Below are 25615 nucleotides of genomic sequence, written 5' to 3'. Positions count from 1 at the left end.
GAGAGAGAAAGAAAGAGGGAGGAGATAGAGAAGCGTGAGAGTGTTGTGTAAAGTATCAGCGTTGCCTGGTGACAGTGTTTGCGTAGACCTCTAGAATCACTGACAGCAAGTTTAGTGCTCTTTCTTGCATTGCAACCTTAACAAATTCAATGACTTGTCTATTTTTGTACTTTACCGCCCACATCTTAACACCACATCTTGTGTGCAGAAATCACTACAGTCTTACAATCCAGCTCCTCACCTGAGAAATGATATTTCCATGACAAAAATATTTAGGTAAATAAGTATAACCAAATAAAGATCTACATGATGACATGAACAACTTTTTTTAATTTCAGAAACAGATCAAATTAGAATATGGCTAGTTTGCTGGTTTCTGATCAATATTTTGACGGTCTTCCCTTTTCTTTCCAAATACCACATTGAAATCTGTATGACTAATCCAGACTGCCTGAAGCTGTAGAACGTGAATGCCCATGGGAGTTACACTTTGACCACAGACATATGTAGCTTAATGAAGACATTTTGACCGGACAAGTGATGATAAGGTTTTTTTGGCGCTGACAAAGTTTAATTATCAAAATAATTTTACTCAGGAACATGGTCTCAAAAATATTACTTTCTGATTCTAATTGAATTGTACTTAATACATTTTTGTTGAAATGTCATGAACATGGGCATGAACGCCATGAAAAATCTCACAATAATCTGTTTGGTTGCTCCACCCTGTGGACAATGCAGGTATTGCACGCCACATTTCCACTATTTTCTGAACATCTATGGGACAGACATTTTAGGATTAGGCAAATTTCAATTTCGAAAAATCATCAGGGATATACATCGTCTCATGTATATATTTGTAATAGTACACAAGTTAGCTGGTTTCTGTGAATTCCTCCATGTTATCTTCACCAAATATCAAATGTCTCCTTCTTTGGCAGGTAACCTGATAAAAACAGATATACAATTATGTATGTATATGTATGTATGTATGTATCTCTCTCTCTCTCTGACACACTAACACACACACACACACACACACACACACACACACACACACAAACATGCAGAAAAGTATAGTTTTTTTTTTTTTTACTTACTTTGCTGCCTTTTTGCCACAGCTGAGCTTTTTACCTACATTGGAACAGAAAAATGGAGACATGAAAATGACATCACCAACCATTTTTGTTTTTGCCTATAATCACCACCTGGCTCAATTCTGCATGTAATTGTAGCACATTTACCCCGGCACACAGATACTCAATTCTGTATGTAATTGCAGCACATTTACCCAGGCACACAGATACTCACTGAAGATGATGGCAATGCCCAGGACAAAGAGTACAGCTGCAAATATCAACCCTCCTCTTCTTATCAGTTCATAATCTTAGGGAAGAAAGAAACACATGTTCATCCATACAGATATGCATACAGACACACAGACACACACACACACACACACACACACACAGACACACACACACACACACACAGAGGCATGCACGCACGCACGCACGGACGCACGCATGCACGCACGCACACACGCACTCACAACACTAGACATGGGATTTGTATGGTCCAAAGCGGTCCAAAATTAAACACAATCCATGATCCTTGATCCATTTGGCTACAGGCTAATAATCGCAAGTGGCTCCAACAGCAAGGCATACTAATTACAAACACATTTATACAATTATTCAGGTTATAAGCCGTTGTAACATTGTAAATGCATAATATAGTTATGAGAGGAACTCACCATACTGAAAGTCAGCATCTGGATCTCTGGCTGAATGAGGTGAGAACATGTAGAGTAAATAGCAGAACTTTAAAGCTTTGTCAGAGTCAGAGAAATCTGACACCTCCACAAGCAAATGAGGTTCCCATTGTTATGATAAATCTGACACCTCCACAAGCAAATGAGGTTCCCATTGTTATGGTAAATCTGACCACTGGATAGGGCAGCACGTGAGACTTTTACATATTTACAGCCAAGTGACAGAAACATGCACAGAGCGGGGGAAAGCGGAACTCAAACAGCATTATGTGCACGGCACAACAAAAGTAAAGCAGAAATGAAAACAGGAGAAGAGGGAAAGGCTTTCCAATAACGTGGCACACGGTTTCAAACACAGGAAGAGATAGTCAGAATAGACAGAACAAAAAAGAAAGAAAGAAACATCATTTTTACCTCCGCCCATTGTTAAGACTGAAGACTGTGCTACTGAACACCTTGTGACTGTAGAAATGAGAGAACAAGTTAGATCCAGTGGTACAGTGATGTCCAAGGGTCAGCAGCCTTTTGGGGATGTGTGGAGTAAGGAATGGGCGTCAGTCTGCTCCATACCAGACTGGACCTTCCCTCCTCCAATCACTACTCACCTCTCAAGATAATAACAACCCCCTCTGTCTCTCCCTCTCTCTGTCTCGCACACACACACACACACACACACACACACACACACACACACACACAATCCTAGGAAACTCACATTCTTCCTGTATAAGGAGAGAGGGAGAGGGAGAGAGGGAGAGAGATCCCAGACCCAGGAAGCAAAAATATTTCCACACCCGACCCGAACCACTGCCCATATACACATGCATGTGTGCACACACACACACACACACACACACACACACATTCCTCTCTGAATTCACACTTTACATACAACTAGCACAAAGTAGTGCAAACCCTGTGAAGTGCACAAGGTCAGCGGAGGCTCTCAAAGACAAATCAACAGAGTTGAGGACGGTGTGTGTGTGTGTGTGTGTGTGTGTGTAGAGGGAGGCAGATAGAGGAGGCATGCGGGGCACAGACTCCCAAGGCCAGGCAGCCTGCAAGAGACAGCTACACTTTCTTCCCAAGGAATATGGAAGAGTGGAAAGGTTCCAAATATCGTTACAGTTATTTTGGGTTCTACAGGCTTTTTTTTTTTACTTTTTAAATCCATTCATCCTCACCCAGCTTGATGTGCCTGAATTGCCCCCCACCTCCACCCAGTCACACCCCTTCTGTTTTGTACACCCAATTCATCATCTCGTCTGCTTTAAAACTTCAACATTATATTCCATACTTTTAGTCCGGGAGCCAAATGCCATAATTTAGGTGAACCCGGCTTTGTCGGTTAAAGTTTTTTTTTTTTGCAGAATCTAGTAGACTAGGGGTACCTCTTTAAGATTTAAGAGGGTGCCCGGTGATATCCCTTGGGCAATTTCATATATTAAGCCTTTCTTGTCCAATGTGTTGACTATAAGGCGGATATACTACAGGTGAATAGGGTAAAAAAATTAACAAGCAGATATCACTATGAAACTTCACCAGTTGATTACTTAGATCAATATGAAAAATAAATGTATTACAAGTTTTCTGAAATGTAATGTTTGAATATGCAAATTAGGCATGATGTAATTAAATATGCGCTGATTTGCATAAACGTAAAAAGATCAAATCTGAACATTGGACAAAGCCAGCTTAAATTTTTTTCTTTTCATTTTGTTGACATGAGATGAAAAGTATTTTAGAGAGGGAATTATGGATATCTCATTTAGTTATTCAGTAAATCAGAAAATACTATACCAGCCTTTAAAAAATCCATTTTCGCCATGTTTTTTGGAATAAAATGTTATGTAAATCAGGCTAAGAATCATATATCAACAAACCCCTCTGCAGAATCCTTCTAAACACGGTTAGGTATGAGACTGAAAAGTTTGGTGTATGTAGATGCTTGTGAAGTGGAGATTTTGTTCTCCGAGTGAGAGAGGAAACTCATCCATATCCGCCTTATATTCAACACATTGGACAAGAAAGGCTTAATATACAAAATTGCCCAAGGGATATCACCGGGCACCCTCTTAAATCTTAAAGAGGTACACCTACTCTACTAGATTCAGCAAAAAAAAAAACTTTAACCAACAAAACCAGGTCTAACCTGGGTTGGTTGCAACCTGACCCCATGGCTTAGTGACTGGTCTGGTCTGCCAAAAGCTCACGAGAACCTTAAAGGAACACTTCACTTTTGTCGGTTAAAGTTTTTTTTTTTGCTGAATCTAGTAGAGTAGGTGTACCTCTTTAAGATTTAAGAGGGTGCCCGGTGATATCCCTTGGGCAATTTCGTATATTAAGCCTTTCTTGTCCAATGAATATAAGGCGGATATGGATGAGTTTCCTCTCTCACTCGGAGAACAAAATCTACACTTCACAAGCATCTACATACACCAAAATTTTCAGTCTTATACCTAACTATGTTTAGAAGGTTTTTGCAGAGGGGTTTGTTGATATATTATTCTTAGCCTGATTTACATGACATTTTATTCCAAAAAACATGGCGAAAATGGATTTTTTAAAGGCTGGTATAGTATTTTCTGATTTGCTGAATAACTAAATGAGATATCCATAATTCCCTCTCTAAAATACTTTTCATCTCTTATGTCAACAAAATGAAAAGAAAAAAATTGAAACTGGCTTTATCCAATGTTCAGATTTAATCTTTTTACGTTTATGCAAATCAGCGCATATTTAATTACATCATACCTAATTTACATATTCAAACATTAAATTTCAGAAAACTTGTAATACATTTATTTTTCATATTGATCTAAGTAATCAACTGGTGAAGTTTCATAGTGATATCTGCTTGTTAATTTTTTTACCCTATTCACCTGTAGTATATCCGCCTTATAGTCAACACATTGGACAAGAAAGGCTTAATATACGAAATTGCCCTAGGGATATCACCGGGCACCCTCTTAAATCTTAAAGAGGTACCCCTAGTCTACTAGATTCTGCAAAAAAAAAAACTTTAACCGACAAAGCCAGGTCTGACCCCATGGCTCCCTGACTATTTCTATCGCAGTCAAATATAAACATATATTGGAATGCCCACAGAAAGGTTGTAGACCAGGTTGCTCGGGAAACAATGAGTTCAAAAACAGTTGCGCATGCCTTCACTGCAGTGTGATGTGCCGAGACTGTAGAGATCGTCTTAGCCAATGCGTTAATTAATTATAGATATGGGACACATGAATGAACCGAGTTCAATTAATTTTTAAGTGTAGCACCACTACAAAAGACATTATCATAAAAAAGCCAAGAGCAAATCTAGAGGCAAAGTAAAACCATTCTCATAAAAGAGAGGTTTTAGAAACGACTCCATGGCAACATGATGTTCAACATATAGTTCTAAGAAGGGTTACCATAGTGAACAGTGTGGATGGAAGGAGTCAACACAACTAGTCAACACAGGAGTCAACATAAAATGCAGAGCAATGAAACTGATAACAGCAGAAGTAGGTTTGTCTTTTCTTCTCTGGGGAGAAGAGTGGGAAGATAAGAAATGTGTCTCTTTGTGTGCATGTTTGTGGATAAGTTCAGAGACTGAGATTACAGTAGCCAATTTGAGGCACTAACAGAGAGCAGTCAGAGCACACATGAACACAAAGACACACACACACACACACACACACACACACACACACACACACACACACACACACACACACACACACACACACACACAAATTTAGTTCTGGTCCAGTGAGTGGTTATGCTTTAATCAGTACCATGTGATGGAACAAAAGTATTCCGTCCCAGAGGGTGGAATAAGGTTATAATGATCATTCTAAATGAGCCATGGTTCTTCTGTATGTACTGTAGAAACATTTTTAGGTAGAAGACTTTAGGTGTATTAAAATAGCTAAGTAAATATAGCCAGTAATATCACCTTGATATGACTCCCAAACACAGACACACTCTTAAAACAAATGTGTTGGAAACAACACAAACTGTGTTGTTCCCTGTCTGAACACACAGGGATGTGTTAAAAAAACAATGCAATACTGTGTACACTCTAGGAACGAATAACAAAAGCAATGTGTTCGAAACAACACAAACTGTATTGTCCCTATCTGGACATGTGTTTTCAACATATTCGTTATAAGAGTACACACACACACACACACACACACACACACACACACACACACACACACACACACACACACACACACACACACACACACACACACACACACACACACACACACACACACACACACACACACACACACACACACACACACACACACTTTCCACCTCAGGCTATAGCTCCCTATACATTTTTCGTCATGGCCAGGCTTGTAATGATCCATGTAGAGGTTGTGAATCAGTGAATGATTGTTGAATCAGTGAGCAAGGAACTTCAAAACTCTTATGGACTCTTGTTGCTTATTACACCGGTTAACATATCACTCATTATCATGACTATCTATCTGACCCCTCAGGGCATCTGTCCTCTAACCCTACATCTAACTGAAAACATGGTTTGCTTGTTTACAGAATGACAATGACAAGGACAACGGAGGTTTTTTGTTATCTGTGGCGATAATTTGAGTAGTACTTCAATGTGGCTGTCCTTCACTTAAATTTGAGTTGACCTCGGGGCAACCTGTATTCTGGTTTTCACCATACTAAGCTCAATCTTTTAAGATTGAACATTAGTCGGGGGAGGCTGCGCTTTGTTTCTACTGCACTTCGCGTCGCTTAAGTTTCGTTATCGTCACGTCACCGGCCAATAGCGTGCCAGGACTAGAAAATACTAGAGTATGGCCGTTTCTGATTGGAGCCAAAGTTTCTGGCAATAAACAGAGGAGATAGATCTGCTGGTTTCCAGCCTGAGCTGCCGGGCGAAATTCAAATTCCCCGGGAAGTTCAGGCAGGATTCACCCAGCCCAAGCACCCTGGGCATGGGCCTTGCCATTTCTCCAGGAGGAGTGTAATAGGGTTATCTGGAGTCCTTTCTTTCCTCATTTCTGTAAGTGACTTTGGATAGAAGTGTCTGCTAAATTAATACATCTAAATGTAAATAAATCATGATGTGGCATTTGTAGGGGGTGGGTTATGGTGCCATTTTCAATGTTTGCTATAAGCGGGCAGTAAAGGCTATGTCTACACTAAAATGGTCTACTTTGAGACTGAAACGGTCTTTGTGGACAGAGAATGGATTTGTTCTTAAAATCGGTATTAATCGGCTATACTGAAATTTAGTTATTAGGCAGATGTCCTTGGTGAACAAGGTTAAGGTAAGGGATTGGTTTTGTCATCCTGCCAAGGGAAACAACAATTAAATATCCACTGCTTAAAAAAAGCATCTTCCTGCTGTAACATAATCTAGCACAATAGCCTGTAAAGATTAACCTGACTCGCCAGATCCTTGTAGTTCGCTGAGCTTCACACAAGGATCTGGGACCATAGACATAGAACGCGTTCTATGTCTATGTCTGGGACTTCTCGATAGGAGATGTATTTCTGAAGGCATGTACATCCTTGCATGTGATTTGATAAACCACTTGTCCGTTATCTTGAATGACGTGCTAGCTCTTGCCAAACCCGGTCGGAAGAAGAGTGAAAACATCCTTGCCACCAATAAATGTCTTCAAAACCATTCTCTGTTCGTCTTAAGAATGAATACTCGATAGATTCGACAAAACAGTTGAAATAGCAGAATCAATGTCAGCACAAGACTCCTCGCTGAGTGCCGCCATTGTTTGAATCGAACACTCGCTTCGGCGCTCCTGATTGGTTCATCATTTTTTGCTCCCTGGAAGGAGCCCTCGAGCCCAGACCCTTGTGTGGAGCTCAGCAAAACGCCTCTGGTGGAGCATGGCAGAACTACAAGGCTCTGGCGAGAGTCAGGCTGTAAAGATGGCACTGGCAGATTAAAAATGTCAAAGTTGTCTTGCAAAATTTCAATTTGCAAATGATAAAGATCTTGTAAATAATTACATTAAATATGTAGTCTATCCATTTCAAAAATCTATAGTGCTCGGGAACAAGCCTTGAATTCTAGGAATATTGCCGCCATATTGGTAGCGCACCGAAGGTACCCTATTCAGTCAGATGCAGAAGAGAAGAAGCAGAAATGTAGTAGGCCTATTAGCGATTCTTTTCCTGGGTGGCGCTGTTACACCCCACTACACAGCAACATACGACCAAGAAGGCAAAAACTAAGTAACAGGAACACACTAATAGGCGGGAGTAAATCCATATCCATAGTAAACTAAGGAGTGAAGCTGCCAATATGGCTGCGCCCGCGAAGTTTTCACGTCGTGATCCCGAGCCCTATAGGCCTAGCAAAATTTCAACAAAATCAGATTTGGGGCACATGATAAATCTTAATGATGTCAAACAAAGTCAACATGTCAAAATCGAATATGGATCCATTTTCAACATTTTCTAATAAATTCATGAAATTCCTTCGGCTAAAAATTACATAATATCCTGGCAGAACCGAGACGGACTAGACTAGTTGCTGCAAAGTTAACCAGGCAACCACAGAGACCACGCATGCGCATAAATCAGACAGACAAGCGCGCCACATCCAACCATAAAGAAACAAAGTTGCTTTGTGTTATCGGTTTACGATTTCATCAACTTTAAGGTGAGTAGGCCTACGCTATTTTGTAACTCTAGTGCGATGATATGTAGGCTATACACACGTTGCTGTGGAACGTCTCATGTTATTAATTCAAACTATTTGTAGACACTTTAACTTCAACACCACAGCCAAATTCGGAGAACTTTGTCTGGGCAAGCCCGCAGTTTAGCTTATTTAGCTAACGTGTTTTTCCTCTTCTTCCCCCCTTTAATTTAACACGTTAACATTAATCCTTCAAATGTGAACGTTACCTGGAACAATATGTCGCTCACAAAGCTGCTGAAAAACAGAAAGGAGGAAAGAAAACAGAATGTTGCGTCCACGAGCTGTGCTTGGTGAAATCGGCGGTGGAAATACGTTGTCAATCCCAACGTGGCAGAAAGTAAGTTCAACGGAAACCCGTACCCCACCCCTGAATCATCGTGAAACTGTTCAAACTGACTGATGTGCTGCATGCTCTTTTTACGGATATAAAGTAGCCTATCGCTGCGCTGTCTAACAACAAAATATCGGCACATCCTAAAACGCTTAACGTGAAAAAGCTTAACGTATTTTAATGTTCGAAAACAAGGATCAATCAGCATCAAACTTCTCTTGGACATCTCTAGCCCTACCATCTCCCACCTCTGTGAAAATCAAAGCCGAAATCCCATTTTTGTAGGCACAGTAGACATTAAACTTTTTTCTCTACATAGGCGCCCATTATAGAGAAAAGGCTTAACGTATATTACTGTCAGAAAACATATACCAATCGTCACCAAATTCAGTTCAGACAATGCTTTTTACCAACACTGACAGCTGTCAAAAACTAAAAACGGAAATCCCAATATTATGGATGCAGTGTACATTAAGCCTTTTCTCCATTTGAGCTATAGCTTAACGTAGTTTAATGTCAGAAAACATCCATCACTCGTCACCAAATTCAGCTCAGACATTAGCCTACTTTTCACCAACACAGACAGCTGTAAAAAAAATGAAAACGGAAGTCCTATTAGATTCGAAGATGTTCACATTAAGCTATTCATCCATTGAAGTCTATAGCCCAATAGGAAAAGGCTTAACATAGCATAATGTCGACTGTGCTTTCAAAAATGGGATTTCAGCTTTGATTTTCACAGAGGTGGGAGATGGTAGGGCTAGAGATGTCCAAGAGAAGTTTGATGCTGATTGCTCGCTGTTATCTGACATTAAGCTACGTTAAGCGTTTTCCTTCCCATTGACGCCTATGTAAACAAAAAAGCTTAACGCAGTCTACGTCCATAATATTGGGGTTTCGGTTTTGATATGTTTTGAGGTCGTAGTGTGTATAACAATGAATGTTTATGACAAGTTTGGTGATGATTGATCATTGTTTTCGAACATTAAGCTACGTTAAGCTTTTTCACGTTAAACGTTTTTCACGTTAAGCGTTTTAGGATGTGCCCAAAATATCTCCCGGCAACTTCCTGTTTCACATTCGTTTCGTACATTAGGCTTCTTGCAAATGTCAAAGGCGAGCTGCAGTCTTGACTGTTGGGTTTCTTTTGCGTTTGGAAAAGTTTCAATATTTGATAAGTAATCGCTTTTTTTAATGATTATTTATTTATTTATATATATATGTATTTGTTTATTTATTTATTTATCAAAATGACACTCAATGGACCTTCAATGGTCATTTTGACATTAAACATATATGCCCGTGTGTTGGTAATGATAAGAAGCTTCTTATATAAGAAGCTGTTGTAGCCGAATGCCGTGGATGACATCTGTTCAATGTCTTTAGGGTGGCGTGGAGAAAGCGACCAAAGTGGCTAAGAAAAGACCTGCTGAGAGGGATGTCCCTCAGTCTGCAACTGAAAAGAAGCGAGTGAATGAGCAGCCAGAAGTGAGTTCCAGGCTGTTATTTTTATTTTATTTTTTTTTTGTGAAAATCAACAAACTACAAGCTGTGCTAGATGCAAGTGATCTACATAATCCCATTTTCTGTATGTTGGGAGGATGCTGTGTAAAATGTGAACAAAACAGACTGAAACACTTTTGATTTTCTTTTTCAAACATTTGATGCCAGCAACACCTCTGAAAACAGAGGGCCATGTTTACCATTGTGTTGCAAAGCTTGGAAAAAGGCTTCAGGCCAAAATGTTTCAATTGGGAAAAGAGTGTCCAGTCTCCCCCTGTTTATCTGCCATTGTGTTGCACCACATATTCTTTTGACAACTTTCTCTAAACATTTCATAACTGAGTAGATCAGTTGCTGGAGTTTTGCTAATGAAATGCCATCCCATGCTAGCCCGACACAGCAGCTGTACAGTCTGGGGTCTTCTCAATTATGTTTCCTTCCATTTAATGTGTATTCCATTTACAGCTTCTGTCTTTTGTTTCAGAGTGAATATTAGATTAGATGTTAGATTAGAGACGAGATGCTGAGACAAGAAAGCCATGTGATAACAAGATATGTTTGATGACATTAATGAAGAAACAACATAACAATCTGGTTGACACTTCGTTTCAGCAATCCAAATATTCAGTGCCTCCCTCTGATGTATCAACACAAACACTACTTTCTGAGTCGGAAATCAAAGTCGAAGGGTAAGTTTTCACACCACATAACTGTTATGCTGCTTTCCACCACATTCTTATGATGTTATTGTTAATACACATATACTAATTAAACTGCACTACTTGTCTAAACTGCTTTTTTTGCATATCTGGTTTGACGATAACTGCATTTTGTTGTACTATGCAGAATGATAATAAGTTGAATCTAATATTATCTAATCTATTAACACCATCTGCGCCAGTCTGGTAAAATGCCTTGCGCGGTGATGCAACAGTCGTATTGCTAGGCCCTGCCCACCTAGATATTTGCCCCAGGGCTCCCTTGTAAAAGAGATTCAATTATCTCAATGGGTTATCACCTGGTAAAATAAAGGCTAAATAAATTTAAAAATATCTATATTTTAGGCAGATCTACTCTGGAACACCTAGATCTGTTAGGCAGATCTACTCTGGAACACCTAGCGCTTGTAGGCAGATTTACTCTGGAACACCTACCTCTTTTAGGCAGATCTACTCTTTTTACATCACATTACATTACATTTGGCTGACGCTTTTTAACCAAAGCGACTTAACAGCATGATACAAAAAATGTAAGCTTTTAAGAGCACTTCTAACAACAATAAAGAGAACACAATGAGAACAATTGTCTGTAGTAGTGCTATGAGAGATGTTCTCTGAAGAGCTGGGTTTTTAGACATTTTTTGAAGATGGCTAGGGATGTCCCTGCTCTAGTAGGAACAGATAGTGTGTTCCACGAACGAGGGACGACAGATGAGAAGAATTTGGATTGTCTGGAACTAGGGTTGTTAATGAATAATCGAATATCGAATAATGTTTGTTAAGAATTTATTCGAATAAAATAAATGCCTAATGAATAATCGTTTTAGTCTCACGCAATATGAGAACAGCAACATTTTCCGGTATTTTGCGCGCATGGCAAAAACAAGCAGAGATGAAGCGAGCGAGGAAAAGTGCTGGACCTCTTCTTTATTTAGGGGCTCATGGGAACGGGGTAACTAGTAAAACGTAAGCAGGAAGTGTTGTGGTTAGAACAATGTGAAGTGCGAGAGTTAGAGAAGTGTGTGTTATGTTAATGAATGCGGGAGAACTGTTTTGTGAAGCATCTCCATGTTAAACGAAAAGAAGCCTATTAAACTGGTATTCCGAGACATCAAGCCTCTTAATTGTTTCATCACCAATATACCACTAGGATAACCCGTGTTTGAACGATTACCTCGCAAGCTGCCGGCAAGTGAAGTTAAAAGTGATAAGATAACGGGCCGACCGGCAAGGTAACAAAATGTTCATCCGACCATAAACGAAACCAGCACCGGAGATGACCAGTGAGCGTTGCAATCGCTAGCCTACATGTTCAAATAGGACCTACGTCGGATGGCATAATGCCCTGTAAAATAAAGTTTACAACTTGTTGTAAACAACTTATTTCTTGATAAAGGTTTTAATATCATCGTTAATATCAATTGTGTGCGTGTTGGACATGTGGGAGTGATGGGTGGGGGCAAATGTTTACACGGCTCTGAATGCCATGAAACGTCATGATTTAGCAAATAATCGATTAATTGTTCAATAACGTTATGATTAGTCGAACATGAAAATTCATCTAAAGTCCCAACCCTATCTGGAACACCATAGTTCATAACCGTTTCCCTCAGACAAGAAGAATGTTAGGCCAGTCAAAGACGAAACTGAAACTGAAACTGAAACAAAAAAATGTGATTAACAGTAGCAGCAACATCTGTAAACATCGAACACCTGCAAACATCAAAAAATGCAGAAATGTATTTACAGGACTGTTTCCTGACTGTTGATGCCGTTTATTGTCAGTTTGTAAAGTTTAGATGAAGTAGGAAAGTAACGTTAGGAATATCTGATCCATGTGATTGGTTAGGCTGGACCAATGATTTCAAAGTTAGTGCCTGTTGTGATGCTGAAGTGTTGGAAAAGAATCCAAATCATGTGTCTCCAGAGTCTTTCCACTTTGTGAATGAGTTTGGATTTTTCCAGAGTATTGGTATCGTCTTCAATGTTAGTTGGTCCAGTATGTTCTCGTTGATTCAGGTCTGAGAGCCCAAAACATTCTAGATGTCACTGTTCAATCTTGCAGTGCCAGTCATTGACTTAAGATTCCATACGCACTATATTCTGATTAAAACAACACTGAAGAGTTTATTTTTTTAACCTTAAAATAATGTTTCCAAAATCACATCAGTGGTTCATCAACTCATAATGCATAATGCAACAGCTATGTGTATATCACAGCCTAGTTATTTTTCTTGTTTTGCTCTGCAGGACAGACTGGATGACTGGTGATGTGGCTCAATGTAAGTTCAAAATGTTTGTGCTGTGGCAGTGTTGAGACCGGAGGCAGGATCAGGAGTTGATGTGGGCACCCAAAATGGCATTTTCTGCCTACATAATGGCCACAGTTTTAAAGTCGTTTATTTACCTATTCATAAGTAACAGTCTACTTTATTGTAATGAATGGTGACCGAGATCAGTGTCCCGTACTGTAATCTCTCTTAAATTGCACATGCTCAGCTCAACAATGAAATAGTCATTGATTTACATATTTACAAAATTAGCAAGTATCCTAATATATGACGGTACAGCTGGTGTGTGGAACTGTCCTCACCATGGTTTGTGCATATCTTGTGACTGAGCCACTTGCTCCACTAACCAAAGTTGTATCAAATGTGTTTGGCACAGACTCCTGCAAGCTCACCTTGGACTCGCATTCCGTATACTCACACATCCGTCTGTCTGAGGGGGAAACCAAGGCTGTGTTTGAGGATCACGCACAGCCCCACCCTGACCACCCCGAGAGATTCGACACGTGGCCACAGGTGCTGTGTAAGGAGGGCCTGAGCGACGGCCGCTTCTGCTGGGAGGTGAAATGGGACCGGTATGCCGCCATTGGCGTCGCCTACAAAAGCATCGCCAGGAAAGGAAAGGACCTCGACTGCGGCCTTGGCTTCACCAAAAAGTCCTGGAGCTTGCTGTGTGAAGAGAAGAAGTACTTTGCCTGGCATAACAACTACCGATCCCCCATTACCGAGCAGCCTGGACCTCCAGGAGGATCCGAGTGTGTCTGGACTACCGGGCCGGTGCCTTGACCTTCTTCAAGGTCGTCCAAGACACACTGATACACCTGCACACGTTCCGTGCCACGTTCAGTGAGCCAGTCTACCCAATGTTCAGATTCTACTATTTTGGCAAGTTTGGCTCATCAGTGGCCCTCTTACCAAATCAAACAGAAGTGCAATAAACCAGCCAAGCCACTAGTATCTAAATTGAACTTTCTAGATATGCCATGGGGTCTTGGAAAACATGGTGAAATCAAAAATGCTCCGTTTCATGCCTTTCTGGTGAAATTTCACCAACTTCACCAAAGATCCTGATGCTGTCCTAGCAATATCCTGGATACCATCCTTTAGCTACATTCTGGAAACCATCCTCGTAAAATCCTGACTGTTGCAAAGATGGCATCAGAACCATAAGTTGGTGAAATTAGTGTTGTTTTTTTCCCATGATCCCATCACATATGGAATATGGATGGATAGTGCATCCATACGCAACATGTATTAAGACCCAGCGCAGACCAAGCTGATGGTCAAATGGTTGATAACGTGGGGCTGGGACAACATTATGTCAAGGTGAATACTCACATGTGTCTAGAATTAGTGGCAGAATAATTTAACAGGCCTTAAAATGTTGCACTATGCCTGAATTCAGTTTCAAAATATGCAATTAGACTACAGTATATAATTTATGTCATCATACATATCTGATGGCTTCAGACACTGTTAATTGCTTTAAGCCCTGTATTCATGTTATGCTAAATATTATGTTATATTATGTTGCGATGAATACTCAGATGTGTGTATGGTAGTGATCCATGGCAGAATAAGATGATCAAAATCATAGTGTGGTGATGGCTGTACAAACCAATCCTTCAGCTTCTAGACTAGGTGTGTGTATTACGCACTCAAGGGAGGGGAGGGACCTACAATAGTCACAAACATTTGCAAGACCTCGTGAAATTGGTCATATCTTTGACGATATATGTTTGTATATCTTTTCTTTCTTTTTTTAATTTTATTTATTTAACACTTATTGCATGAATACCTAAACATAGAAGCAGTAGTGATCTGGAAGTTCTTAACATTGGTTAGAATGATTTGCTACTGTATGTGTACTACCTCATACTTAGACCATAGTGTTTATTTGCACTAGCTTCAAAATAAAGGACACATTCATTGACATTCAATTTATTTCCTGTCCGAGATGCTAGTGATGCTACTTCTAAATTCTTTCATATTGACACGATCATGCATATCAGACGTTTTTATAAAAGTATCAGTAGCCTACTTTATTTGTAATGCTGTTAGATCCGAGCCTCTGTAATGACGAGACACAATAATATTCCATTGAGATGTATGGGGTTCCCGCCCCTTATGCCGCTAAGACATGTGAATACATCGTGCCAATCATGTGGTTGACATGTTGTGAATACATTGTGCCAATCATGTGGTTGATATGTTGTGAATACATTGCCAATCATGTGGTTGATATGTTGTGAATACATCGTGCCAATCATATGTTGTGGCCTTGCAGCTGGAGCGAGATTGGTATCATGAAGCCTGCCAAGAAATTGTGCGTTGCAATATGGCGGCCGAGTGGAGAGACTTGCCTAAAAGGACTTTGGTTAGGTCTGTGTCTGTCACTGCTGCCTTGTCAGATGCATTTCAGCATGTCAACAAAAGTGGCAGGAAGCTCTAACAGAAGCACATCCTAACCGGCTCAACCAATTTGATGTGCACATAATTTGCCATTGATGCAGAAGGTGTCAACTGTCAAGTTGTAAAATCTACGGAAAAGCAAATGGCTGAACTGGAGAAGTGTTGGTATATCGTGTTGTTAAATCTGGACCGATGAAGGAGCATTGGAGGCCCTCATGTCATGTGGATGCCTCTCTAGTGCAGACTGACCTGCCAGGGTCACTGACCCACCTGCACTTTAGCACCACCTATAGTCTTGGAGTAGGATTATGGCAGTCCGCATTGCAAAGAAAGAGGGGAGGGAGAGGTTGGAAGGGATATTGGTGGAGAGACTGAAAGGAAGGACTATCTGGGTGGAGAAGGAGAAGCTATTAAATTAGCATTTCCTTCACATTTTTTTATGAGTAACACAAACAACTTGAGAGTTTTTGATATTCTTCAGTGATTGCATATTCAGATCCTGCTATATGTCCTGTGAACATACCAAGTGTGTCCTGCATTCTCCATTCCTCTGGTCTTTGTGTGTGTAAAATGGTGAATAATTTGTCCAGGCAGGAGAAACAAAGCTCGTTAGCTGCGTTATGTAGCGGTTTTTGGTTATTTAGTGTGAGACTTGCTTTGGGCTATATATATTGTGATTGCAAGTGGTCTCCCTGAACACTTTGTTAGAATGGTGTTGAACAAACATAACATGAGATGCGGGGCCCGGGTTTGCCAGTGATATTGGTAGGGGGAAGCAATGTCAGGGTGGGAACTCTAAAATGGTCAAGATCTCTCTGGTGAATAAACCACACATGCAACCAGTGTTCAATTCTGATCAATCGATCTATCTGTCCATCTTTTATTAATTACTCAACCTATTAATTAGCACTTTGTGCGTCTGACTTCGCTCGGAGATGATGAGGAGATTTGACCTTAAACTAGTAGACACTACCAGAGCGAAGTCAGACGCACAAAGTGCTAATTAATAAGTTGAGTAATTAATTAAAGATGGACTGATAGGGGTGCAGGTGAGTCAGTGACCAGAATAGCCTATTCATGTGTTTCATCAGGTCCCTTTCCATAGGTGAGTTAATCAAGCACCATGCAGTCTACATAGGTGCTTGATTTTATACACCTGTAGAAAGGGACCTGATGAAACCCATGAATAACTGATCTTCTGACCCTTCAGGATCCTCTAACCTTAAAGTTAACTGAAAACTGTCTGCCTGATTACATAAATACGACATTTTTTTCCCCCCTTTTAACCACCTCAAAGTGTTATTAGGCTACTGTAACATACAGCCTTGCACATTTAATTTCATGTTATTGTCCAAAACAGAGGAATGGTGGTGACCACATCGTCGTACAGTCTCTGTCCTATATCTCTTTCCATATGAAAAAAAAAAAAAACTATAATAAAACTTATGTTCACTAATGTGCAGGGCATGTCTTTTTGGATTTTACCAGAGCCATCTGGATTTTACTAGTAGACCAGACTCCACCTCCTGGTTCACACCATTCCATTTCGTGCACGCATGCGCAAAATACCACCGCCGCCAGATTCAAAACAAGCTTTTATGGTCATCATGAAGGTAAGTGACATTGCGTGTAATGTTGAACCGTGAAATTATAACAACCGTGTGCTAACGACAATGTTTAGTGATTGATTAGACTTGGACCAAATGCAGTTGAAAGCCAATGTTATCATAACATAATTCGGACTCAATAACCTGAGCACTCGCTCAGATAGCATGCTAGTGCTAATGTTTTCCTCCCGTTTATCTTATGCAAACGTAAACGTGAACGTCAAATAGTCTTCTACTAACAGTGAACCCTCATCACTTAAATTAAAGATTTCCATAAAGATTAACCACCATAGTCATAATCTTTCTGTTCAGTACTGGTTTTCTGTCACGGGGCTGCTGTCGACAAACAAGCCTGTTGTGAGGAGAGACCCTAGAAAACAAAAGGGTACAGAACTGAGGTTGATTCCACGAGTGTCGCTTGGTCCACGAGTGGTGATTGACACTAGTCATACCAGTGATGATGGATCAACTCCAACGTCTGTGAAGGTAAATGAAAACATCTCCACCCTGAACTTGTTCAAAACGATGTTTTACGAAGACGCAGCGTTCGACTTAGTGATTGATTAGGTGGGCTTGTCCCACGACTTCCTCTTACGTCTACGGTAGGCTACCTTGTTTCCTATGTAACATGAAGTATTATTTCACTTCAACCTATAATGAGTAGGATGTCTAAAGTAGCTGGAACACCTGGAGACCAGGATTTATGAGAAATTTAAATGTATGAGAATTTATGAGAATCCACCTTCCCTGCAAGTTCAAGTTATTTTTATTTGTCACATGGGGGGGCTTGAGGGATATGTTAATTTTTGGAGAGTATTATATCTTTGTTCTATGGGTTCTTAAGAGTAAAACACATGTCTCCTTTTTTTCTAGAAGGTTTTAGTGACCCTAATCAAAGGTCAAATTCTGAAAAGGTCAAAATAGGTGTTTTGCCCACAAACCTCACAATTCTGGTATTGTAGCACATGGTTTGGTGCCAAAAAACAAAGATATAATTCCTGACTCTGTTGTGTGCAAAAGTGGACCACATGAACAATGCAACATGTATAAAAATGTATAAGCTGATGATTGATCTCTTTAACAAGACATTGTGCCTAAAATGTTCAAAATGCTCTCCCTGAAAACACTTCAATATCAATGCTATCAGTTCATGCCTATTAGTGTGTTTGAGTGTAGGACTAGCCTGCTCTAGCCTGCTGGCTGCACATGGATGAACTGCCTAGGTTTATGAAACTTATTCATACTGTGATAACTCAATTTGATTGAGTAATTTCAATGAAATGGATTAAATCATATATATACAGTGTGTGTGTGTGTGTGTGTATATATATATATATATATATTGTGTATATATATATATATATATATATATATATTTGATTATGTCATTTCAGTGTCATTGTGTTCTACAGGTGGCATGGACAGTAAGCATTCAGATGTAACAACATCAATGTTAAAAGGACATCGTTTTGACCATATTGTGCCACAGTGTTAAGGGGCTGTCATAATCACAGTCATAATCTTTTTGTTCAGTACTGGTTTTCTGTCACGGGGCTGCTGTCGACAGACATGACTGTTGTGAGGAGAGTCCCTAGAAAGCAAAAGCCTACAGAACTGAGGTTGATTCCACTAGTGTCGCTTGGTCCACGAGTGGAGCTTGACATGTATCACAAGGTAAATGAAAACCTCTCCACCCCTAAACCTGTTCAAAGCAATATATTTTTTTAACAAAGGCGCAGTGTTTGACTTTGTGTGGCCAGATTAACTTAATTACAGACATAACAGGGTAGACAGTGTTATTGTGAGAAGTATATATGAATGTCAGTAGGCCTAAATATGCTAAATGTGCTATAATGCTGATGTGCATTCAGGTGTTGAAATCTTATAGTGAGCTCTTAGTACAGTGCATGTGGATAGAGGCTTTTTCTCAGTCTCTCAGTACTGGCTTCCTGGCAGCGGTAACGTTTCCCAGACCATAGCACAGAGAAGAGGCTGTAGTTTGGATAACTGGGGTCTATGGTGATTTTCTTGGCTCTGGACTGTTGTATCTCCCGGTGTAAATGGCAGTCAATGAAGTGTTAGAATGCATCCAAAAGATTCAGTGCCTTCTCTGTTTTTTTCTGAAATTTGTCTTGTGTTGTCTTCCTCACCTTTAAAAATCTCTTCAGGCAAAGACAAAGTGCATCAAGGCAGTAGCTCGGGCTGAGTCTGAAACGGAACTGAAGGTGAGTCCCAGATCGTTAACAAAACTTGCCAAGGTTGGTCTGAAATGTGCTCTGATTTTGTATGTCCATGACAGGAAAAGTCGTATCACAACACGTCATGTTTAATACTATTAACGAAAAAGCAGAAAAAAACTAATCTGACTAATGACTACTTCATTTCAGATATTAACGGGTTCACAGTTGCTCTATGAAGGTTTAGAAGAACTAACTGTAGAGGAACTGGAACGGTTCAGACTTTGTGTGATTGAGGGGATACTAGAAGTGTTTGTCCCCATCCCTGAAGAACTGCTACCAAATGAATGTGTGGGCGTCGCTGAGCGCTTAATGGAGATCTATGGCATTGAGGGCTCCTTAACGGTCACCGTGAACATTCTGTACGCAATGAACTGCGATGACCTCGCCAATAGACTACGCACATCGGTGGACCGATTGCAGACTCATCCCAAATCCGAGTATCCGATGATGGACATCTGCATCGTAAAAGGGTAAGTTGGGTGTCTTCTCATTGATAAGATTCTGAGGATTCTGTAGTTGTGAAGACTGCTGTGTTAGTCAGTGTATTAATGTCAGTAAGTCCACTCAGTCATATTTTAGATATGGTGACAGGTTGTCTCCCTCCGTGGGGGGGGGGGGGGGTTCCAAGTACGTAGTTTAGTGACAAACCTGGGTAGGTTAACTCACTCAGAGTACCTTAAGTGGTAAACCTCCTAATAGAAGACCAGGGGCCTGTACTACGAAGGGAGCTCAACCTACCCAGATGTAACCCAGGGTTACTTTGCTAAACCGGGGTTGACAAAACCTGGTTATCTTCATTGGTGCTAATCGGTACTACGACGCTGAGTAAGAATTTGATTTGTTGAACTGGGGTTAACCTCATCGGAGTTGGTGCGCGTTCACATAAAATGGGCGGGTTGCAGCGCAAATCACCACTTTTAATGATGACGCGATCACGCTATTTTACGCATAAGGAATGAGCAATGATTATAAAAAAGTTGCGAGGAATTAAAACCCACTTTACGATACATCAAATACGTCGGCAGCAAACAAAGCAAGACAAGGCTGTTGGCAACGTAGGCTATTGCAGATCGGATATATGAAAGTAAAGTTTTATTTCATGTTCCTTAAATAGCCTATGTGTTACGGAGGATTAATAGCTTGCGGAATGTCTGAAATGTGTTGAAATAAATACATTTTGAGTTCATAAGAGTCTTACAGATGTAACACAATTCATGCCATGTATATTAATAAATATTAATAAAGGATAATTGAATGTTTAGCCCCATTGACTGATTTAGTGTATGCCTATCCTGTGAACATTGCATTAGATGCAACGGCAGTGCCGCTGGCAGCAGGTGAAAATGAAACTCAAGAACATTCAGAAGGTTTATAGGCCTAGTTATAGCTTGCATTAATATTTCTTAATTATGAAAATATGTTATATTGCCAACGCTTATAGCCTCCACTTTGCCTCGATCAGCTGACAAATGCAACGAATTCCCTCGGCTGAGAATGTATAGGCTATCTTTCATAGAGAATATTATATGGAGAAAGATTCTGGCGGTCTTAAAAAACTCTCGCCTTGCGAAGAGAGGCGCTTACAATTTGCGCTCCAATAATGTATCTTCCAAGTAGCCTACGTCGACATTGTGGGGTGTGGTTAACCGCAAACCTCGGGTTAACCAAGATCATAACCTGCTCGGAGCAGGTTTGAGATGCAGCGTAAATTGCCATGGCAGCATACCTAGGTTAAAACCTATCCACCTTTCGTAGTACGGGTTAACCGGGAAGTTACGCCACACGTGATCAACTTACTCTCGAAGTTACCCAGCTAAGCCAGTAACCCCGCTTCGTAGTACAGGCCCCTGTATGACTTCATACTCCTAATAAAACAATGCCATAGGTCTCTTGTTGTAGAAGGTTTACCACTTGCTGTGAGTTAACAAGTTTGTCAGTAAAGCACATACTTGAACTGGACCAAATTGAGCCTTTCTGTTCTCTTTGATAAGATAAGATTTCTTTATTGTGTCCCAAGGGAAATTTGTCTTGGACAAACAGGCTGCTACATCACATATAACATAACACCAGAAAGTGCTGACAGTGCAATCATAAAGTGCATACACAAAAACATACATACATACATACCTACATACATTGCATTACATAACAGGAAACCTCCGCTGACGGCCTGAGTTCAAGAGGTTAACAGAGAGTGGAATAAATGAGAATTTGTACCGGTTCAAATACCTTTTCTTATTTTTAACTGGAATGTTGTAGCGTCTGCCAGAGGGTAGTAATTTATATTCTGTGTGTAAGACATGAGAGGGATCTGCAATGATTTTTTTGGCTTTTCTCAGAACAGATTCTTCAAATATTGCTTGAATAGTGGGTTGGTCCTTTGGATGGATGTGAAGATGTGTGGATATCTCAGCGTTGTTGTTATTCTTGTTTTACTCTGCAGAGCAGATGATGACTGGATGACTGGTGATGTGGCCCCATGTAAGTTCAAATCCCCCCTAAAAAGTTTTTTGTTACCTTAACAAAACGTTTCCAAAATGATTGTAATGGCACACATAAACTCTTAATAGGGCAAGCAGCACTTCTGCCGCACTCTGATCAGGGCTTATTGCTTAAGATGTTTGTGCTTATATGACATGTTCTACTCATTTAGTGGTCACACATCAAAGGTTAAAGGTCATGTCAAGTTGAATATGGACCAGCAGCAAGCCACAGATTATTCTGTGTTTTTACTCCATGTGGCTAGTGGTAACAAGTCTCGTCTAGTCAAGCCAAGTGATTATTATACCAGAGGCAAGTCTGGTCAAACTATTTATTCATTTCTGATTGGATTAGAGGCATTCCATGTGTGATGATATTTCAGGACATCCATAGAGACCAAAATAAGTGATAAAAACGTAAAAATGTCATGTCCTTAAACTCGAATAGTTGGTAATAGAGCCATATTACTTTAATACTGTTGCATAAAAGCAATACAATCAGCAATACAATCATCATTGTTGCATGGTGGCAGATATGTCACCAACTCTACTCTTACTCACGCCATATTGCTTTAAATAATGGCTGTGAGCAATTATGGCTATGTTGAATGTATTCAATGTGTTAGATTTGCACATGCTCAGTAATGAAATAAATAAATATGAGAGTTTATGATGTTTAGAAATGTAAAAGAAGCACTTGAGAAGGGACTGGTTCCTTATTGTGTAGAATGATAACGTTCTAATAGGACTGTTGTTGTGTGGCATTGACCTGGCTGTAGTTTTTTTGTATCTTGCAACTGAGCCGCCTGTTGCGTGTTGTCTAATGTGTTTTGGTACAGACACCTGCATTCTCACATTGGACTCACAAACAGCCCACCGCAACCTCAGTCTGTCTGGGGGGGACACCAAGGCAACGTTCCTGTCGAAGAAGCAGTCGTGTCCCGAGCACCCCGAGAGGTTCGACCTGTGGCCCCAGGTGATGTGCAAGGAGGGCGTGAGCTACGGCCGCTACTGCTGGGAGGTGAGGTGGGGCGGATACGCCGCCATCGGCGTCGCCTACAAGAGCATCGGCAGGAAAGGGCGGGGCGACGACTGCGGCCTCGGCTTCACCAAGAAGTCCTGGTGCCTGTTGTGCGAAGTGAAGAAGTACTCTGCCTGGCACGACGCCAATCCCATCGCCCTCGCCGAGGAGCCATCGACCTCAAGGAGGATCCGCGTGTGCTTGGACTGGTACGCTGGCACCTTGACCTTCTACAAGGTCGCCCAAGACGCACTGATACACCTGCACACGTTCCATGCCGCGTTCAGCGAGCCGCTCCACCCGATGTTCAGGTTCTACTACTTTGGCCAGTTTGGATCCTCAGTGACCCTGGGAATGCCGGGCCTAGCCATGTAGATGTCATCATAGAGATGTGATTGGTTATTATCAACCCAGCCTGACAGCCAGTCTGAATTTACCCCACCCGCTAAACTAGCCATGTAGATGGCATCATAGAGATGTGATTGGTTATTATCAACCCAGCCTGACAGCCAGTCTGAATTTACCCCACCCGCTAAACTGTGTAGGATGTCAAATGCCTTAATATCTGTTTTCGTTTTGCCTTTTGAAGTTATTGCTTGGCCAATATCTTGTATAACAGACTTAATAGCTGAATTTAATCATCTCGCTTCTCAGGCAGCAGAGATTTTGTTGAGAACAGTGTACTCAGGTGAGATATGACTACGATGTTGTTGTTCATCATCATATAAAACCCACCTGAATGACTTCATCACATCTACACATCTTCATGCGTGGTAGCCTGGAAACCCAGACCCACATCTAGACAGATTTAGGGGCTGGCTATTAGTAATGAAAATGGCCCAACTTGAGGGGCTGCACCAACCATGAATTTTAAAATACAGTATCACTGGACACAACTGGACACAACTGGATAACACTAATAGAATAGAATAGAATAGAATAGAATAGAATAAGTCTTTAATTGTCCACCAAGGTGGAAAATTGTCTTTGGCTCACCCAAAACACAGGATAAAACAGACATGTTTCACAGACACATTGATTGGACATACAGCAACTGGACATACAGCAACATACAGCAACATAGCAACTGAACATACAGCGACTGGACATACAGCGACTGAACATACAGCAACATACAGCAACATATGGCAGCTGAACATACAGCGACTGGACATACAGCGACTGAACATACAGCAACATAGATAGAACATAGAAGACTGATGTTTAGTGACTGATTCCGGACTTCGACACAATTGGATAACACTACAACCAGTGTTTACTGACTGATTCCGGACTTAGACGTTGCAGCACTATCGTCAAAGATCGTATAGTTACTAAGATGAATCATAAAGGGGTTTTTCAATGGAATGAAATGGCACCCACTTCCGCCTCCTAAAGGGCCGTGATCAGTGACGAGATAATCGATTTGGTAGAATCAGCAGAAGCAGGTGCCGTTGATAACAGGTTTATTTCTCCCATAGAAATGCTCCCGTTTGTGGCAGTTGCGTCACAATGAAACTGGAATTTACCCTCATATGAATCGTCTGGCTTTATAAACCGTCTCTGCTATCGTCATCTGTTTAGCTCGCCTCTGGACGGCCTAGATCAGATACAGCGGCATGATCGGTGCAGGTCGGCTCCAAGGACATGGGTAATGGGCATCATTACTGACTGCCAGAATGATTCTTTGAGCAAACTCAAATTGTGCTCTCACAAGAATTCGGGATTTCCAGGGTTTGTCAATGGAGCGACTCCAGGCCGTATTTCCTGCCCTCAAATTTTGTGGGTGTGACAAATTAATGCTGGCTTCCAGGCTAGTCCTGGGACCAAATTAAGTATGGAAAAAAATAGGCCTACCTTTTATATTGAACTATGTATATGTATATTTAGATGTAGACACTAACATCACAACATATTCATGAGACAGTGTGTGAACTATGTTAAAACATCCCTGACCTATTTGTCAGATTTAAGCCATTTTGTTTTATTCACTGTTTTTATGATCAAACAAAGCATTACAATGTCATGAAAAAGATTATCACAATGGTTGAGATCAATTACCTCATCACCCACCTCTACCTCAGACACGAGTCACTCAATGGCCTACAATGGACTTTTAAATCATAAGGGACAACTTGTATATGGAAAGTGTATTAATAAAGTAGAATATAAATAAAGACCATCTTAACAACAAAGCATTTGATGCATATTATCCCACATGAAGACACAATGTGTAAATACTAATGTTAGTGTTGAATTTAATATTCAGTCCTTTTTTTATAATTTAAATTTTTTATACTTTTCATATTAAGTGTAGTGGTAAGTGTATGGCTGGTTGTGGAACATGGGAGAATATGATGGCTCCACCAGCCAAGCTTTCAATATGTGAATATAGGGGGAAGACTATGCTACTATGCCACTATGCTAACACTGCTCCTGTGTGTGTATATAGGGGGAAGACTATGCTACTATGCCACTATGCTAACACTGCTCCTGTGTGTGTTCCGCATGTGTTTTGAATTAGATATTGAGGTGATTTC

At 40.6% G+C, this 25615-nt stretch overlaps 3 protein-coding genes across 4 annotated transcripts; 2 read left to right on the top strand and 1 right to left on the bottom strand.

Annotated features, from left to right (window-relative positions):
- Nucleotides 1-549: 549 nt before the first annotated feature.
- On the bottom strand, nt 550-8866 carry LOC134079883 (sodium/potassium-transporting ATPase subunit gamma-like). Of its 2 annotated transcripts, XM_062536000.1 has the most exons (6): nt 8681-8866; nt 2189-2236; nt 1757-1786; nt 1312-1386; nt 1101-1134; nt 550-946 (listed from the first exon to the last, which is right to left on the bottom strand). In XM_062536000.1, exons 2-6 carry the CDS (start codon nt 2196-2198, stop codon nt 919-921), a joined length of 177 nt encoding a protein of 58 aa, XP_062391984.1. In that variant the 5' UTR covers nt 2199-2236; nt 8681-8866; the 3' UTR covers nt 550-918. The 2 variants fall into 2 exon arrangements, with proteins under 2 accessions (XP_062391984.1, XP_062391983.1); XM_062535999.1 differs by lacking the exon at nt 8681-8866 and having other exon boundaries at nt 2189-2340.
- On the top strand, nt 8334-15088 carry LOC134079882 (stonustoxin subunit alpha-like). The gene is made up of 6 exons (XM_062535997.1): nt 8334-8432; nt 8706-8811; nt 10192-10293; nt 10921-10997; nt 13278-13309; nt 13695-15088. The coding sequence occupies exons 2-6, from the start codon at nt 8740-8742 to the stop codon at nt 14099-14101; spliced, it is 690 nt and encodes a 229-aa protein (XP_062391981.1). The 5' UTR covers nt 8334-8432; nt 8706-8739; the 3' UTR covers nt 14102-15088.
- A 2138-nt stretch (nt 15089-17226) lies between these two features.
- On the top strand, nt 17227-23679 carry LOC134079881 (E3 ubiquitin-protein ligase TRIM11-like). The gene is made up of 7 exons (XM_062535996.1): nt 17227-17340; nt 17647-17820; nt 18868-19008; nt 19503-19559; nt 19722-20044; nt 22018-22055; nt 22894-23679. Exons 1-7 carry the CDS (start codon nt 17284-17286, stop codon nt 23448-23450), a joined length of 1347 nt encoding a protein of 448 aa, XP_062391980.1. The 5' UTR covers nt 17227-17283; the 3' UTR covers nt 23451-23679.
- The last annotated feature ends 1936 nt before the right edge of the window (nt 23680-25615 follow it).

This window comes from Sardina pilchardus, chromosome 5 (assembly GCF_963854185.1).
Source record: "Sardina pilchardus chromosome 5, fSarPil1.1, whole genome shotgun sequence".
In the NCBI taxonomy this organism is placed as follows: domain Eukaryota; kingdom Metazoa; phylum Chordata; class Actinopteri; order Clupeiformes; family Clupeidae; genus Sardina; species Sardina pilchardus.
Note: the sequence above shows the minus strand (reverse complement) of the source record. Positions and strands in the feature narration are given on the sequence as shown.